This window comes from Podarcis melisellensis, assembly GCF_964234715.1.
Source record: "Podarcis melisellensis genome assembly, chromosome: 2".
NCBI lineage: Eukaryota > Metazoa > Chordata > Lepidosauria > Squamata > Lacertidae > Podarcis > Podarcis melisellensis.
Window position 1 is genome coordinate 121,048,859 of NC_138529.1, and position 18,725 is coordinate 121,067,583.

Below are 18,725 nucleotides of genomic sequence, written 5' to 3' on the forward strand. Positions count from 1 at the left end.
TATTATTATTATTATTAGCTTTTTGTGTTGCATCATTGCATACACCACCCTGGCATTTTGTGATATTGCGGTAAAAGCATGGGTCGAATAAAACAGAACATTGACATGTGTAATTAAATATTTCCCTTTCTGATGTCAAACTCTTGTTTGCCTCCCCCTCCCGAAAAACAAAAACAAAGTGAGCTTGCTGCCATCCCATTTCTCAGATTATTGAAAAGAAAGAAGAGTTTAGACCAAACTTTTTTGGCCACCGAGTTCTTGGTTCCATACAGTCATCCCCGGTGCCACTGTGCCCTATGAAAAAAGCATTATTTGGAATAGATAGATAAACTTTATTTGCATTAGCCAACGGCCATAGCAAGTTATTCAGAATAGTGGTTTGCATGTCCCACAAAGGAAGATAACACAATAAAATTCAGAACAGTAAGAATTAATTGCACATTTATTCAAAATCCAATAATTAATTAATTCATCGAAACTGATGAATTTGATCTGGTGATGCTAGCTTTTCAAAGTCTATGATAGTTATTTACATCTCCAGTAGGTAAAGGTAAAGGACCCTGGATGGTTAAGTCCAGTCAAAGGCGGCTATGCGGTTGCGGCGCTCATCTCGCTTTCAGGCCGAGGGAGTCGGCATTTGTCTGCAGACAGTGTCCCAGGTTATGTGGCCAGCGTGACTAAACCGCTTCTGGCGCAACAGGATGCCGTGACGGAAACCAGAGCGCACAGAAATGGCATTTACCTTCCCGCTGCAGCAGTACCTATTTATCTACTTGCACTGGCGTGCTTTCAAACTGCTAGGTTGACACGGGCTGGGACAGAGCAATGGGAGCTCACCCTGTCGCAGGGATTCGAACCGCCGACCTTCTGATCAACAAGCACAAGAGGTTCAGTGGTTTAGACCTCAGCACCACCCGCTGCCTCGTCTCTAGTGTGCCCCCCTAGGTAATCCCATTGCTCGCCCCAGGGGGGCACTACCACCCCATTTAGGAACCACTGATTTGCATGGAGCATTTTTTGATTGGGAGTGAGGAAGCATCTTGAGGCATTTGGGCAAGGAGGCAAGTAGAGGAGTTAAAAATTCTAAAAAGCTTCATTTGCTGGAAATGTTTTGCTTGGTCCAACCCATTAAGAAAAACACAAATCCCAGACTACGGCACATTACGGTGCTGGGTGACCAGCCCTTTTGTTATGGTTTAATGGTATAGAAATGGATGGTTGATGTGTCTTCAGTAGGATCTTCTGGTTAGGAGACACAAGGAATCAGAGATGCTCACCAAAGCTTGTGTCTTTCCGCAAGAGCTTTAAAAGACGATTTAAGACAAATTCATGGGGAGAGAGGCAGGGAGACTCCAAGGTCAGCTGGGTGGGTAATATCAGCCTCAGCCCAGTATACCTGAAGGAGCGCCTCCCATCCCCATCATTCAGTGAGGTCCAGCTCCGAGGGCCTTCGGGCAGCTCCGTCACTGTGAGATGTGAGGTCACAGGGAACCAGGCAGAGGGCCTTTTCGGTAGTGGCACCTGCCCTGTGGAATGCACTCCCATCAGATGTCAAGGAAATAACTATCTGACTTTCAGAAGACATCTGAAGGCAGCCCTGATTAGGGAAGTTTTTAATGTTTGATGTTTTATCGTGTTTTTAATATTCTGTTGGGAGCTGCCCAGGGTTGCTGAGGAAACCCGGTCAGATGGGCAGGGTATGAATAATTGATGATGATGATGATGATGATGGTTCTACATAGGCTGCTCACACAACCAAAGCAACCAGAGTTCACCCCCACCTATCAGCTGATCGAGAGGGCTTTAAATCCTGATCAGTTTGGCTGTGCATGTCTGATCCCCTCCAGAGCTTAGAAAAGCTGTGTGGGGCCTGCCTGGTGTTTTTACATGAGTAGAATGTGTGCCTTTATTTAAAATGCATCTCTGGGTTATTTGTGGGGCCTGCCTGCTGTTTTTACATGAGTAGAATGTGTGCTTTTATTTAAAATGCATCTCTGGGTTATTTGTGGGGCATAGGAATTTGGTCATTCCACCCCCACCCCCCCGCAAATATACTCCAGCCCACCACATGGTCTGAGGGACGGTGGACTGGCCCACGGCTGAAAAATATTGCTGACCCCTGGCCTAATCCATTCCTGAACGGTTTGCCATTGTCCATGGGATAAATGCCTGTCTGGCACCTATTTGCCAGGATGCCAGTGCAAGAGGCTGCTGTGTACGTGATCCCAGGTTTCAGGGATTATGGCTGCCCAGACTCCCCCCTTCGTAGGTCATCCCTTTCCTGAACAGAACAATGTTGGAATGGTACAGTTCCATACTGGAGCGATTTTATATGACATTCTAAAGAGTTTTCCCAGTGAGCCAGTAGTAGATACATTTATCAGCGAATTGTTATATTTGGTAATGTGCAGCAGAAGCCCTTTGAATGGAGATAGGAAAAACTGCGATGAAGTGTTTTGTGGGGACATTTGCCAAAGTGATTGCGATGATTTTGGTAGCCGGGGTGTGTGTGTGTGTATGATATGTTTAGGAAAGCTTTTAACGTTTAATAGACTATTGTATTTTAAAATTCTGTTGGAAGCTGCCCAGAGTGGGGCATAATTTTTATTATTATTATTATTATTATTAGTTACAGATAGGCAGCCCTGTTGGTCTGCCATAGTCAAAACAAAAAAAATTCCTTCCAGTAGTGATTGTATAGAATGTCCTGGGAGATTGAAGTGTTCTCCTACTGGTTTCTCTGTCTTGTGATTCCTGATGTCAGATTTATGTCCGTTTATAGAAGCTGCTGGGAGATTGAAGTGTTCTCCTACTGGTTTCTCTGTCTTGTGATTCCTGATGTCAGATTTATGTCCGTTTATAAGGCCAAACCTTATGCCAAAGAATAAACGGACATAAATCTGACATCAAGAATCACAAGACAGAGAAACCAGTAGGAGAACACTTCATTCTCCCAGGACATTCTATACAAGATCTCAAAGTAGCTGTTTTACTACAAAGGAATTTCAGAAATAGACTGGAAAGAGAAGCTGCTGAATTGCAACTTATTACCAAACTTAAAACCATGGAGAGACCTGGTCTGAACAAAGACATTGGATTCTTATCTCATTATACATGACAAAGCCATTTTTCACCTTCTCACCCCTTGCTTTTTCCTGTAAGACCTATTGCAGTCGTTAAGAGTCCTCAACAGGCTCATCACAGCTATCTGCCAATCACCCATTCCTACCACCCTTCTGAGTAATACCCCTCCCCACCTTCTCACTATATAGAAGGGTCTGGAAACTTCTGTTTCAGTGTATCTGAAGAAGTGTGCATGCACACGAAAGCTCATACCTAGAACTAACTTAGTTGGTCTTTAAGGTGCTACTGGAAGGAATTATTATTATTATTAATTGTTGTTGTTGTTGTTGTTATTATTATCATCTGCTGGAGGGGCAACCCCCCCCAATCTTTACATAAATTCCTGCAACAGGTGGAAATGCAAACTGGGAACCTTCATAGCAGAGGAGGAAGGAAAGGGGCTGCACGGTGTAGGTTTGCAGCCAAAAAGGCCACCCTCAATTTGGGGAAAAGTGGAAGGGGGGTGCAAACGAGACCCGATCCCCCCCTTTCCCTCCCAGCATGCGCCTCTCCTCTTCCTTTCAGCATCTGGTCTTTTCTCCTTGCATACTGGACCCAAAATGCACTCACCAGCTCCCTTGCAGATTTTATTTTTATTTTTTTGGTTGTGGTGGGGGAGATAGAAGAAGGGAGGCTCTAGATGGGGGGGCAGGAAGTGGATGCTTCATGGCCTCTCTAGGCACCCGGCTCTCTCTTTCTCCTTAACCCTGTATTGGGTTACTCTCCACAAGAAACAAAAAGGGGGGGGGGAGGAAGGAAAAGTGGTGTAAGCTTTGCACGCTCCCCTTGGGAAAACATAAACAAAAACAGCAACAAAAAAAAGCAAAGGGATTTCTATTTTATTTCTGTTTTTTGCAGGCAGCGGGCTTGCTTTTTCCTCACGCCTCTGCTGGGCTACTCTGCATCTAGCAAAGTGGGATTTTCTCAGTTAGGATTGCAAACGGAATTGCAATGGTTGCAAAAATGGGGATATAAAAATATATATATATATAGAGAGAGAGAGAGATTAGCAATATTTTATTATTTTTTTGCAATAATTGCAATTCTGTTTGCAATTCTAACCGCGAGGTTTGCAAAACCTCTTGGTTTGCTTCCTTCGGGCGAGAGAGCGAAGAAAATGGGTTAATAAGTTGGGGGGGGGGGGAAAGTCGCCTGCGCTTTCCTAGACAGGCACCGAGGAGGAAGAAGAGGAGGAGGAGGAGGAAGCGGAGACGGGAAGGTCACTTCCTCCCCTTTTTTGGGAAAGTTGGGAGGGGTCTGGTGAGTGAAATGGGAGAACTGGGGGGAACTGGGGGGCGTGCGGGTGGGGGAGGGGGTGGGCCGGAGGAGGAACGGTGGTGCTTTTGGGGTCGGGGAAGGTCCTGGGGAGGAAAGTGGGGCGAGGGCAAAGTAGGGGGAGGGGGAGGGGAGGTTGTCGCTGGACCTTTTGTGGCGCAATCGCGCAACACGGTTGCAATTGCGGCGCAGCAGGAGAACCCCTTTGATCTCCCACCCCTCCCCCTCCCCTATAATAATAATCATGATCATAAACAATCCAGGCAGGGAAAGAAAAGGTCCACCCTCTTCATTGGATCCCTCTTGTCTGATGCAATCACTTGACTCCGCGGGGGGGGGGGTGGAGGGGGTGTCACAATTTTTGTGGGTTTGGAGAGACCACCCCCCCACTCCCGGGGTTCAAAGCAGAAATTGTCGGTGCATCTTTGGGGGTGGGGAACCTCAGCTGCTGCGGACAGGTGGGGGCGAGGTGGGCCACGTCTTGACCACCCCCCGGATCTGGGGAACGCAAAGGAGGCCGTGTGGGGCAGGAAAGAGGTGGAAAGGGGTGGGGGGTGGGGGTGTCACTGCCAAAGCGCCTGCGTTTCATTATTATTATTATTATTATTATTATTATTATTATTATTATTATGTAGTACTACTACAGCAGTCTGCATTATATAAGCCTCTGCTTCGTTAAATTACGCTCTGCATTGTTAATAGTATTCTTGCAACGTGCATTATTGTTAATAGTATTCTTGCAATGTGCATTATTGGAGTTGGAAAGGGACGCCAGCAGTCATCAAGTCCAGCCCCCCACGATTGCAACCGTGCTCTGCGTCACGATGCAATGTTATTCTTTATCATTCATGATAATAGCAATTAGACCGATGAATAACGTCCCCTTGCAACTTATCAGGGTGGGGGGAGTTGGGATGCTTTAACTGCCAGCGTCAGACCTACTGGACCGTCTAGCTCAGGGGTCAGCAAACTTTTTCAGCAGGGGGCCACTGTCCCTCAGGCCTTATGGGGGGCGCGGACTATATTTAGAAAAACAAAAAAAATGAACAAATTCCTATGCCCCACAAATAACCCAGGGATGCATTTTAAATAAAAGGGCACATTCTACTCATGTAAAAACACGCAGATTACTGGACTGCCTGTGGGCCGGATTGAGAAGGCGATTGGGCTGGATCCGGCCCCCAGGCCTTAGTTTGCCTACCCATGATCTAGCTCAATAGTGCCTGCACGGACTGGTAGCAGCAGCTTTCCAGAGTTTCAAGTAAAGGTTCCCCCCCACCCCGCCCCAACTGAAGATGCTGCCCAGGGCTTGAACCCTGGGACCTAATGCATGCAAAGCCCATGCTTTGTCGCCAACCTGTGGCGTTTCAAAGTGCTATGAGATACGCCTCCCATTTTTCATGGCCATTGGCTGGTGGATGGGGCCAAAGGTGGGGTGATCCTAGTCCAAAATCCTGTTCTCACAGTGGCCAAACTTGTGAGTCCCAGTAATGTGTAATGTAAACCACATTTATTTCTTTTTAATTTATAGTGGTTGGCATTTTAAAAAATAAATAAATAAAAATAAACTGGTGTTAAAGGTAAAGGTACCCCTGCCCATACGGGCCAGTCGTGTCCGACTCTAGGGTTGCGTGCTCATCTCGCTCTAGAGGCCGTGAGCCGGCGCTGTCCGAAGACACTTCTGGGTCATGTGGCCAGCGTGACAAGATGCATCTGGCGAGCCAGCACCAGCGCATCACACGGAAACGCCGTTTACCTTCCCGCTATAAAGTGGTCCCTATTTATCTACTTGCACTTTGACGTGCTTTCAAACTGCTAGGTGGGCAGGAGCAGGGACCAAACGACAGAAGCTCACCCTGCCGCGGGGATTCGAACCACCAACCATACGATCGGCAAGTCCTAGGCACTGAGGTTTTACCCACAGCACCACCCGCGTCCCTTCAAAACTGGTGTTATTCAGAGACATATTAGCTCTGACAGTGGAGCAGCCAGTAACACACCAGTTGCAAAATACTGGCTCCCCGTCTGCTGCTTCTGGCTTGAATTCATAGAGCTTTTTGTGGCAACTCTGAAAGACCTGAATGGTTTGTTCTCCCTCCTCTATTATGGGCAGGATGCCTCCGGAAAAACCCAGTTCCTGGGACTCTGAATAGGGGAGAGTGCTGATGGTTTGTGGGGCATCCCATAATGGTTACACAGCTTTTGCCACTGTGAGAACAGGGTGCTTGGGCTGGGTGAACCTCTGTTTGGGCAGAGCCAGCTGCCTCAGGATTCTTCTGATATATTATAAAGACCCTAGAACCGTAGAGGTGGAAGGGACCCAAGGGTCATCTAGTCCAACCCCCTGCGATGCAGGAATCTCAGCTAAAGCACCCATGACAGATGGCTGTTCAACCTCTGCTTAAAAACTGCCAGGGTTCTTCACATAAATCGTTGGTACTTCAGGATGAAATATGCATCATGTGTTTTGTTGTGCCTAGGAAACGTCAACCCAGTTTAGTCAGTCATGGGTCTGGCTTAGTTCAGGCAGAACCAGATGCCACTTCCTGATTGGCTCGCTCTCCTCTCAGTGCTTCATCCCATTGGCTGTCTCTTGTGCCTGTCTCATTAGACCAGCCTTTCCTGCTGTTTCATCTCCCAATACAGAATCAGGGCGCCCCCAAATGCCATTCCCTCAATAAAATAAAACCGACATTTTCACCAACCATACACGCAAAACAGCTCCAGAGCACCCATTTTTCTTTTGCTGCTTAATAATAATAATAATAATATCTGGCTCGGTTTCCCCAGCCACTCTGAGCAACTTCCGACAAATATAAAAGAATAATAAAACACCAAACGTTAAAAACCTCTCTGTACAGGGCTGCTTTCAGATGCCTTCTAAAAATTGTGTTGTTCTTTGTCTCCTTGTCATCTGGTGGGAGGGCTTTCCACACGGAGGGCACCACCACCAAGAAGGCCCTGTCCCTGGTTCCCTGTAACTTCACTTCTCGCTGTGAGAGAACCAGCAAAAAACCTCAGTGTCTAGGGTTGAGTGATGGGGGTAGAGATGCTCCTTCAGGTATACTGGACCGAGGCCGTTTAGGGCTTTCAAGGTCAGCACCAACACTTTGATTTGTGCTCGGAAACGTCCTGGGAGCCAAAGTAGGTCTTTCAGGACTGGTGTTATATGCTCTCAGCGGCCAGTCCCAGTCACCAGTCTAGTTGCCACATTCTGGATTAATTGTAGTTTCTGAATCACCTTCAAAGGTTGTTGTTGTTTAGTCGTTTAGTCGTGTCCGACTCTTTGTGACCCCCTGGACCAGAGGACGCCAGGCACTCCTGTCTTCCACTGCCTCCCGCAGTTTGGTCAGACTCATGCTGGTAGTTTCGAGAACACTGTCCAACCATCTCGTTCTCTGTCATCCCCTTCTCCTTGTGCCCTCCATCTTTCCCAACATCCGGGTCTTTTCCAGGGAGTCTTCTCTTCTCATGAGGTGGCCAAAGTATTGGAGCTATAGCTTCAGGATCTGTCCTTCCAGTGAGCACTCAGGGCTGATTTCCTTCAGAATGGATAGGTTTGATCTTTTTGCAGTCCATGGGACTCTCAAGAGTCTCCTCCGGCACAATAATTCAAAAGCATCAATTCTTCGGCGATCAGCCTTCTTTATGTTCCAGCTCTCACTTCCATGCATCACGACTGGGAAAACCATAGTTTTAACTATACGGAGCTTTGTCAGCAAGGTGATGTCTCTGTGTTTTAAGATGCTGTCTAGGTTTGTCATTGCTTTTCTCCCAAAAAGCAGGCGTCTTTTAATTTCGTGACTGCTGTCTCCATCTGCGGTGATCCCCACATAGAGCGCATTGCAGTATTCCAAGTGGGGATAACTAGAGCATGCATCACTCTGGCGAGACAGTCCGTGGGCAGGTAGGGTCTCAGTTGGCATACCAGGTGGAGCCAGAAGATCCTTGCAGCTGGACTGCTTGCACGCTTCTGGTTGCAGGATGCAGGCTTAGATGGATATCAGGTGTGATCCAGCACCTGGGGAAGCTGCTCTCATGAACAACGTCCTCCTTGTTCTTACAGGCTCACCAGGGAAGCCTCGGCTGCAGAGGGTGCTAGTTGCTGTGACGGAAGCAGAAGCCTTTTGTGGTCGGGATCTCTGAGCACCGGTGCGGAGCAATCCGGCAGACTCTCATCTGTGAGACCAGAGCAACAGTTGAGTGGGGAGGCTGTAGGATCTTTCCCTGCCCCGCTGCCTTCCTCTGTCACAGGGGCAGTTGATGGAGGGAGGTTGATGGTGGCTGGGATGAAAGAGGACCAGGAGATATCTGGAGGTCAATGTCTGGTAAAGGGGTTCTGCTTAGAGATTCCAGCTTTGCATGCGTGAGCCAGTCTTCAGTTTTCTGTGCCGGGAGTGAGGATGGCATCCATAGCTCAGTTGGCAGAACAAGTGGTTTGTATGCAGAAAAGCGCCTCCTTAGGATCACTTGCCGAAGCGTCCCATTAAATGGGTGCCATTTAGCAGAGCTGGAAGAAGCCTGTTGGAGGAGAGGTTTTTCCTGGGCTTTTGTGGGTTAAACCACAGAGCCTAGGACTTGCCGATCAGAAGGTTGGTGGTTCAAATCCCTGAGACGGGATGAGCTCCAGCTCCCGTTGCTCGGTCCCTGCTCCTGCCCACCTAGCAGTTCGAAAGCACGTCAAAGTGCAAGTAGATAAATAGGTATCGCTCCGGCGGGAAGGTAAACAGCGTTCCCGTGCGCTGCTCTGGTTCACCAGAAGTGGCTTAGTCATGCTGGCCACATGACCCAGAAGCTGTACGCCGGCTCCCTCGGCCAATAAAGCGGGATGAGCGCCACAACCCAAGAGTTGGTCACAATTGGACCTAATGGTCAGGGGTCCCTTTACTTTTACCTTTATAGGCAGAGAGGCAATGAACACGGTACATCCCATCAAGTCACTTTGGAAGTGGGTATAGGATCTAAAGACTCCTGCTTGCAAAGCCTTGGCAGAGAGAACAGCGAGCAGAAAACTTTATTTGCACCCACTGGTCTCACACATTTGTTTTTATTATTAATATCGATTAAATTTTTATACCGTCCTCCATCCATAAATCTCAAGGTGGTTCACAACATAAAAATACAATATAAAAAACCAGTGGAAGCAACATTTATTTATTTATTTCATAATATTTACACGTTGCTTGATTGAAAGGAAACAAAGTTTTTAGGGGCTAACCAGGTTGGGACAGCTGGGATAGCAGGCTTGTTGGGTTTTGAATTTCTTATGTAGATTTTTCAGTTTCGTTCTATATGGGACAATGACAATAAAGATTATTGTATCGTAAAAAAAAAAGCCTTGAGGAGAATAAACCAGTAAAATTATCAATAAATAACAATAAATACCAATAACACTAAAAGCGGTTAAAAACAAACTTTTGCAAAGCTTTCAAAAAGAATTAAACAAGAAACTAAAAACAGATTAAAATACATGTCAGCGCCCTGTGGCTCTTAGGTCTCTCTTTTCTTTTTCCTTTCCTTCAGAGAGAGAGGCATCAATTGAATTGCCAGGAAACTCGTTGACCTTGTGAGACAGAGAAGGAGCAAGAATGAAAGTGAAGCTGGAGCAAGGAAGTCCTTTGGAGTCGTACGGGGCTCCGCTTGAGCACGAAGAAAAGTTTAGCGTGCAAAGCCAAGCAGGCGACGAATCTGGGAAAGGGGCAGGAAGAGACCCTCACGCCTTGGAGGCCCGGGGCAGCGAGGAATTCTGGGTAGGAAGCGTGCAGGAGATCCTGGCCGGGGACACAATCCGCTCAAAGGGACCATACCAGCGTTTCAAGCATTTCTGCTACCAGGAGGCCGAGGGACCCCGCGAGGTCTGCAGCCAGCTCCACGACCTTTGCCGCCAGTGGTTGAAGCCGGAAAGGCACACCAAGGCCCAGATGCTGGACCTGGTGATCCTGGAGCAGTTCCTGACTATCCTCCCCCCGGAGATGGAGAACTGGGTCAGGGAGTGCGGAGCGGAGACCAGTTCCCAGGCGGTGGCCCTGGCAGAAGGCTTCCTCCTGAGCCAGGTAGAGGGGAAGAAGCAGGAGGAGGAACAGGTGAGTATTTCATCCTGATCTTGGAGTTGAAAGTGCTTGCTTGGCTCGCCAGCCCTCCTGATTCCCCCTTTCCAAACCTTTAAATATAATAATAATAATAATAATAATAATAATAATAATAATAATAATAATAAATTTATTATTTATACCCTGCCCATCTGGCTGAGTCTCCCCAGCCACTCTGGGCAGCTTCCAATCAAGTGTTAAAAACAATGCAGCATCAAATATTAAAAACTTCCCTAAACAGGGCTGCCTTCAGATGTATTTTAAAGATAAGATAGCTGCTTACTTCCTTCACATCTGGTGGGAGGGCGTTCCACAGGACAGGCGCCACTACCGAGAAGGCCCTCTGTCTGGTTTCCTGTAACCTCACTTCTCGCAATGAGGGAACCGCCAGAAGGCCCTCAGCGCTGGACCTCAGTGTCCGGGCTGAACGATGGGGGTGGAGACGCTCTTTCAGGTATACTGGACCAAGGCCATTTAGGGCTTTAAAGGTCAGCACCAACACTTTGACCCATGCTCGGAAACGTACTGGGAACCAATACAGATGTCTCAGGACCGGTGTTATGTGGTCCCGGCGGCCACTCCCAGTCACTATTCTAGCTGCCGCATTCTGGATTAATTGGAGTTTCCGGGTCACCTTCAAAGGTAGCCCCACATAGAGTGCATTGCAGTAGTCCAAGCGGGAGATAAATAGAGCATGCACCACTCTAGCAAGACAGTCCGCTGGCAGGTAGGGTCTCAGCCTACGTACCAGATGGAGCTGGTAGACAGCTGCCCTGGACACAGAATTAACCTGTGCCTCCATGGACAGCTGTGAATCCAAAATGACTCCTAGGCTGCGCACCTGGTCCTTCAGGGGCACAGTTACCCCATTCAGGACCAGGGAGTCCCCCACATCTTTAACCTTTAAAGCCCTATACAGCCTAGGACCCTCATACCTACGGGACCGCTTCTCCTGGTATGTCCCACGGAGGACCTTAGGGTCTTCAAATAAAAACATCTTGGAGATCCCGGGCCGTGGGGAGGTTAGGCTGGCCTCAACCAGAGCCAGGGCTTTTTCGGCCGTGGCACCGATATGGTGGAACGCTCTGTCACAAGAGACTAGGGCCCTGCGGGACTTGACATCTTTCCGCAGGGCCTGCAAGACAGAGCTGTTCCACCAGGCCTTTGGTCAGGGCGCAGCCTGACCCCCCTCCTTCTGTAATCCTCATAGAACTCTAGCCCAATGGTTCCCATTAAGTTGATTCTGAATTGATTTTAGAATGAATTGATTTTAGAATGTATTTCAATTAATTGATTGTGATTTTATGTAAACTGTGTTATTTTTACCGTTGTTAGCTGCTCTGAGCCCGGCTTCGGCTGGGCAGGGCAGGATATAAATAAATTTATTATTATTATTATTGTTATTGTTGTTATTACTATCATGCACAAACCTCAGTAATGCCCAGGGCTGGATTACCAAATAGGTAGAGTTGGCACCGGCCTATGGGTCCCACGACTCCCTTGACTCAGGAACCTACATCATTGGAGGGGTGGGAAGCAAGATTTTTACTGCCTAGGGGCCTTCAAAGGGTTTAATCCAGCATTGCCAGACATCATCGTCATCACCATCATAATTTATTATTTATACCCCGCCCATCTGTCTGGGTTTCCCCAGCCACTCTGGGCAGCTCCCGACAGAATATTTAAAACATGATAAAACATCAAACGTTAAAAACTAAACATCCCCACTCCCACTAATCTCTTCACTCACCTCCCTCCCTCTCCCTCCCCCTCCAAATTGTTTTATTTTCATTTCTTCATTTCAACAATTTTTATTGCTGGTTCCCAACCATATCGCCCCCGCCACCATACACATTTTATTTCTATAACCGCACGCCCAGTGTGCCCCCTCCCTATAAAAAGCATGATTTAGTGTAGTGCTTTGCACAGCCCGCAAGGGAAGATAGTAACACGATAAAATAAATGAGTGATGAAATTCAAAGCAATTCAAACCCTCTGCAATGGCAGGATCACAGCTTAGCAAGACCTCCCCTCCTCCACACATCTCAAACACTGCAGAGCTACCGTATTTTCCCATGTATTACACACACCCCCGTGTAGTTGAGCTTTTTTTACAGGAAATAAATAGGTTGATAAATACACCTATTCCCATGCCAGCAGAAGCAGCCAATCGCTAGCACTACAGCCCATCAACACGAGCTGCAGCCAACAATAACATGCCCTATAGCCACTGACAATATCTGGCTCGCGGCAGCAGTCAGTCCCACATCCCCACTGTGCACTATCTGTGTATAAGGTGCCCCCCAATTTTTCAGATTTTTTTTTAAAAAGACCTAGTCTTATACAGTCATACCTTGGGTTACAGACGCTTCAAGTTGTGCGTTTTCAGGTTACGGACGTGCTGAAACCCGGAAGTACCGGAACAGGTTACTTCCGGGTCTCGGCGCATATGCAGAAGCACTAAACCGCGCTTTGCGCATGCGCAGAAGCACCGAATTGCGTGCCGCACGTGCTCACATGCGGCGCTGCAGGTTGCAAACGCTGCGGGTTGTGAATTTGCCTCCCGCATGGATCACATTCACAACCCGAGCGTCCACTGTATATGGAAAAATATGGTACAGTGGACCCTTGGATTATGTACTGCTCTGGATACGTAATCTTCGAGTTGCGAAAGCGGCAAACCCGGAAGTGTATTCTTTTGGGTTGTGCCGCATGTGCAGAAGTGATCTGTTGCTCCGCGCGTGCGCTCAGAAGCGGCGCCTCTGGTTACGGATTTTTCAGGGTGCGCACGGACCCCCGAAACAAATTAAATTTGTAACCAGTGGGTCCACTGTACTTCCAGTCGCTGTGGGCAATACACTGGAGGAGTAGAGGAGTAAAAAAATTGTGCTATTCTTGGGCTCTCATGTTAATAGGGAATTTTTCTTGCCCTACAAGCTTCCTGTGTCCTTTGAAGAGGTCCCTGTGCCTTTCACCAAGGAAGAAGAGGAAGAATGGGCACTGCTGGACCCAGGCCAAAACGCCCTGCCCAGGGAAGTCTTGGTGGAGGACTTTGGGAATCTAGCCTCGCTAGGTAAGTTTTTGCTCTGAGTTGTTAATATGAGTTCCTTCTCTTATATATTTGTTGTTTAGTCGTGTCTCAGTGGAATGGTCTCAGTGGTGGGGTGCACATTTTTATTCTTATTTATTTAGGATTATTACTTTGTCCCAAAAAAAGAGAGACCACAGGAAGGTTTACAACATAGCCCTTGAGGGTAGTAGTCATCAGTAGCCCTACTCTCAATAAATTTGTCTAATTCTCCTTTCAAGCCAACCAAGTTGGTGGCCATCACTGTAACAGTTGGATTCCAGCAGGAAAACACTTGCAAGATTTTGAGTGCCATTTCCCTTATGGAAGCAGAAACCAATTTGAATGGGGATTTTGTCCACATTGCTGCCCAGTCTTCCTCATCTTTTTTTCCAACCTAGCGGTTCTTCCGAAGTCTTTGGCAGGGCCAAGGAAGTAGAACCACACATGTATTAATTTGTCACACCACTGGGTTGGACTCAAAGGTTCCTTTTTGCCTGTTTTCTTGACTCTCTTTCTGTTCCAACAGGTGGCGGATGGCCCAGTAAGAACAACAACAACAACAACAGACCCTGTGAGAGAAGCAAGCTTCAAGAAATGGAAGAGAATTTCAGAAATCCAGAGGGACCGACAGAACAGGAGGAAAACCAGATGGAGAAGTGGCTGGATGAACCAGCCACTTCCCGGGATGAAAACTTTCGTGAAATCGTGGTTCAGCCAGAAAAATCAAGAGGAACAAGAAGGAATGCCTGCCCTGCGCTTGTGAAAAACGCCAGTCACAAATCAGACGTTAACGGCCACTGGAAAGTTCACACGGAAGAGAAGCCGTACAAATGCATGGAGTGTGGAAAGAACTTCAGCCAGAGCACTCTCCTTAGGTTGCATCAGAGAATCCACACGGGAGACAAGCCCTACAGCTGCTCCGAGTGTGGCAAGAGATTTTACGACAGATCTCACCTCAACAGCCACAAAAGAACCCACACTGGGGAGAAGCCGTATAAGTGCTTGGAGTGCGGGAAGAACTTCAGCCACAAGGTGAACCTTACCTCCCACCAGCGGATCCACACGGGAGAGAAACCTTACAACTGCTCGGACTGTGGGAAGAGCTTTTGCGACAAGCAGAACCTTATCAGACACCAAAGAATCCACACGGGAGAGAAGCCGTACAAATGTATGGAGTGTGGGCAGAACTTCAGGCAGAGGGCGACCCTCACCTCTCACCAGAGAGTCCACACCGGGGAGAGACCCTACCAGTGCTTGGATTGTGGAAAGTGCTTTTTCAGAAAAGCGGAACTGAACCGACACCAGAGGATTCACAGGGGAGAAGAAAGGCCCGTCATCTCTTGGAGCGTCGAAATGGCATCAGACGGGGTGTCGATTTTATGTCCCATCAGAGAACTGGCACAGGAAAACCAGCCGATAACTCCCGTGATTAAACAAGAACAGTATTGCTAAAATAGAGCCAGAATGATTTGCATGAGAGACACACACACAAACACACTTCCCCCCCTGCCCCAATAAATGTTTGGGAGTGTAGAAAGAGCTTCAGCTAGAGCAGAACGTATAATGTACAGTATGCATACTCTGTGAGGAAACAAACTTTTAACGCAGATCATACCTGAGGCTGATGGACCAGGCTCCCTTCACGAGCAAAGAGTTGGCGTCCTATTCTTCGGCTTCCGATGTGTATATCTCTCATGTGCCTTACTGAGTCCTGTCATCACTTGCGAAAGCTGACTAGTCAGCCTGCTTCCTTTGTGCCTATTTTTCCTATTAAAATATACACATTTGATGCAAAAACAACTCCTGTCCATTGAACTGTAGTTCCTTCTTGGAGCGATGCATATTAAGACACATTTCGCTAACTGAGAGTTGTCGTGCTTTTTGTAACTGGAATGGTGGACTTAAATGATCCTAGAATTATCCCAGTGTAGATACAGTGGTACCTCGGGTTAAAGACACTTCAGTTTACAGACTCTGCTAACCCAGAAATAGTACCTCGGGTTAAGAACTTTGCTTCAGGATGAGAACAGAAATCGCACGGCGGCGGCAGGAGGCCCCATTAGCTAAAGTGGTACTTCAGGTTAAGAACAGTTTCAGGTTGAGAACGGACCTCCAGAACGACTTAAGTTCTTAACCCAAGGTACCACTGTACGTTGAGGTTCCAGTTCCCAGATCCTGGTGTTGCTGGCTAAGGGTGAGTAGAGACGAAGAAGGGGCTCACGGCAGTGTGAATGCTGTCCTGGAAGCCCTCAATTTAACGCCTGCTTCCTGCTGCCTAGCAGCAAAGCCAGTGCTGGAATACACTACAGCCACTCTGGGCAGCTTCTAGCAAAGATAAAATACATTAAAGCATCAGTCATTAAAACTTCCCTAAACAGGGCTGCCTTCAGATCTCTTCTAAATGTCAGGTAGTTGTTTATCTCTTTGACATATGAAGGGAGGGCGTTCCATAGGGCGGGCGCCACTACCGAGAAGGTCCTCTGCCTGGTTCCCTGTAACTTTACTTCTTGCAGTGAGGGAACCGCTAGAAGGCCCTCGGCGCTGGACCTCAGTGTCCAGGTTGGACGATGGGGGTGGAGACGCTCCTTCAGGTATTTATTATTGTTTTATTAAAACCAGCTTTATATACCACTTAATCACCAGAGACTGCTAAGCCATTTACATAAATCAATATAAAATATTAGTTTAAAAAATGCTGGTTGTCATCCATCTGTTTTGGGAGACAATGGAGAAGTGCGCCGTTGGGGTTGAGGTCAAGCTGTTGGAAGGTTGCAGCGCCTGCAGTGGCTGTGGAGACCAACATGGGAGAGACATGTTTTGTTGCAGTCGGGGCAGAGGAAGGCGTCCGGTTGTGCTGCTGCAGATGCGCCATGACATTTCTTCTTTCTATGCTCCTCCCAGCCATGTTCCTCTTCTGGTAACTGCTACGGATGCACAACTTGACTGCCTGTCTCCAGGCAGTCCGGTCGTCTGCAAGGGATTCCAACATGGCGAGGCTGGTTTTGCCTGCCTTCATGTCACATTTGCAGACATTTTGGTTAATGCAGAGTTGGTCTGTCAACGGGCCTGGTGCCTGAAGCCAGCTCCCCTGTAGAGCACGATCTGGGGGGTCCTGCCATCTTCCATACTGTGGACAAGGCCAAGCCAGTTTTAATCAATTTAAAACATTGGTAATTTGACAATACCATTAAAATCAAATGTTAATTACAAGTTGGCCTAAAATTTATCAAGATACAAATAAAATTGGGAGGTTTTTTATTTAAAAAATTGAAATCATTTTTATTTGATTTTACAATACAAAATTATTTTAAAAATTCAAATACATACCTATATGCAGAGATTCCTCTGACTCTCAGGACTCCCCACCCCCTCCATGGAGTCCCATTTTAAGCATTTAAAACTGCATCGTCTTCCAAAACTATTATATTGATCCATATTTTCCATGGTAATTTTTATAGTGCAAATGAAAATCCTGCCAATACAGTGGTACCCGGGTTACATACGCTTCAGGTTATAGACGCTTCAGGTTACAGACTCCACTAACCCAGAAATAGTATCTCGGGTTAAGAACTTTGCTTCAGGATGAGAACAGAAATCGTGCTCCAGCAGCACGGCATCAGCAGGAGGCCCCATTAGCTAAAGTGGTGCTTCAGGTTAAGGACAGTTTCAGCTTAAGAATGGACCTCCGGAACAATTAAGTACTTAACCCGAGGTATTACTGTAGTTCCATCTGCTTAACAGTGGTCTCTTAAATAACTTATAATTTTTCCCCATTATTTTGTAAAGTTTCTGTCTTCTTGGTTCCTCAGTTTTCCAGTCAACTTTGCCATTTTTGCACAGCTTGGTTTGCCATTCTTTTTTAGTAAGAACTTTGTTGTATTTTCATCTCTGGGCTAGTAGCATCCGGGCGGCTGTAGTTGCTTACATAAAAAGTCTTTTTCTGGTCCTTTGGGATGTCGGTACCTGTAATTCCTAATAAAAGGCTTCTGGTTTTTTAACAAAAGTTATTTTAAACATTTTTTTCCATTTCATTGTATATCATTCCCCAGAAAGCTTTTACCACCTTACAGGTCCACCACATATGATAAAAGGTACCTTTTTTTCTTTACATTTCCAGCAGGTATTTGTACTTGTTTTGTACATTTTTGCCAGCTTAAAGGTAAAGGGACCCCTGACTCTGGGGTTGCGGCACTCATCTTGCTTTACTGGCCGAGAGAGCCGGCGTACAGCTTCCGGGTCATGTGGCCAGCATGACTAAGCCACTTCTGGTGAACCAGAGCAGTGCATGGAAACGCTGTTTACCTTCCCACCTATTTATCTACTTGCACTTTGACGTGCTTTCGAACTGCTAGGTTGGCAGGAGCAGTGACTGAGCAATGGGAGCTCACCACGTCGCGGGGATTCGAACCGCTGACTTTCTGATCGGCAAGCCCTACGCTCTATGGTTTAACCCACAGCACCACCCACCAGCTTAGTAGGAGTCAAATACCACTGGTACATCATTTTCATATAATTCTCTTTCAAAGTACAACAGGACATGAATTTCAGGTTTGTTTTCCATAACCTTTCCCAATCTGCCACCTAGATGTTATGTCCCAAATCTGTTGCCCAGTGTATCATTACCGATTTGACCTGTTCACCTTTAAAAATTGGGAGTTTTGATCGGAAGGGCTCTACAAAAATATAAAAGGAAGCATTAGAATTATGGATAAAAAAATAGTTACAACCAGACATTCAAAATATTCAAGAGGTAGCTAAAAAACGAAACACGCTTGTATAGACTTGCAAACACCTTTTTAGGAGGTGCCAAAAAGAGCGCAGCAAAGATGTTTTTACACTTTTACTCTCTTTCAAGCTAAGCAAATTGTTGCTGGCTCTCTTGCAGACCAACACTATGCATCAAAGTGCATCTGACGCACATTTAAAGCACATAACTCCCACCCCACCTAAAAGCTTTCTTCACCCCCTCAGCCCTGCTATGTAAAGCTGGCCAAAGGCATTCCCAGCCACTGAGGCCACTTGGCAAACCCTTGTATCACCTGCCTTTCATAGGTTTCCCCTTCCTCCAGAAAAGGTGTGTTAGTGGGGTGGGTGGGTGTTGGTGCTGATCTCAATGCACTTTTGGGAGGAGGGTGTTGTCCCTCTCTCTCTCTCTCTCTCTCACCACC

General features: G+C 47.0%; 1 protein-coding gene across 1 annotated transcript; it reads left to right on the forward strand.

Annotated features, from left to right (window-relative positions):
- The first annotated feature begins 4,274 nt into the window (after positions 1–4,274).
- On the forward strand, positions 4,275–15,357 carry LOC309364766 (uncharacterized protein). Its single transcript, XM_081902654.1, has 5 exons — positions 4,275–4,383; positions 8,465–8,596; positions 9,922–10,481; positions 13,425–13,560; positions 14,084–15,357. Exons 3-5 carry the CDS (start codon positions 9,987–9,989, stop codon positions 15,007–15,009), a joined length of 1,557 nt encoding a protein of 518 aa, XP_081758780.1. The 5' UTR covers positions 4,275–4,383; positions 8,465–8,596; positions 9,922–9,986; the 3' UTR covers positions 15,010–15,357.
- The last annotated feature ends 3,368 nt before the right edge of the window (positions 15,358–18,725 follow it).

Bases quoted from the DNA above. Each gene is read 5' to 3' on its own strand.
- LOC309364766 (XM_081902654.1), top strand. From the start codon at position 9,987: ATGAAAGTGAAGCTGGAGCAAGGAAGTCCTTTGGAGTCGTACGGGGCT. The intron at 10,482-13,424 runs GTGAGTATTTCA...TTGCCCTACAAG, and splicing joins AGAAGCAGGAGGAGGAACAG to CTTCCTGTGTCCTTTGAAGA. The intron at 13,561-14,083 runs GTAAGTTTTTGC...CTGTTCCAACAG, and splicing joins TGGGAATCTAGCCTCGCTAG to GTGGCGGATGGCCCAGTAAG.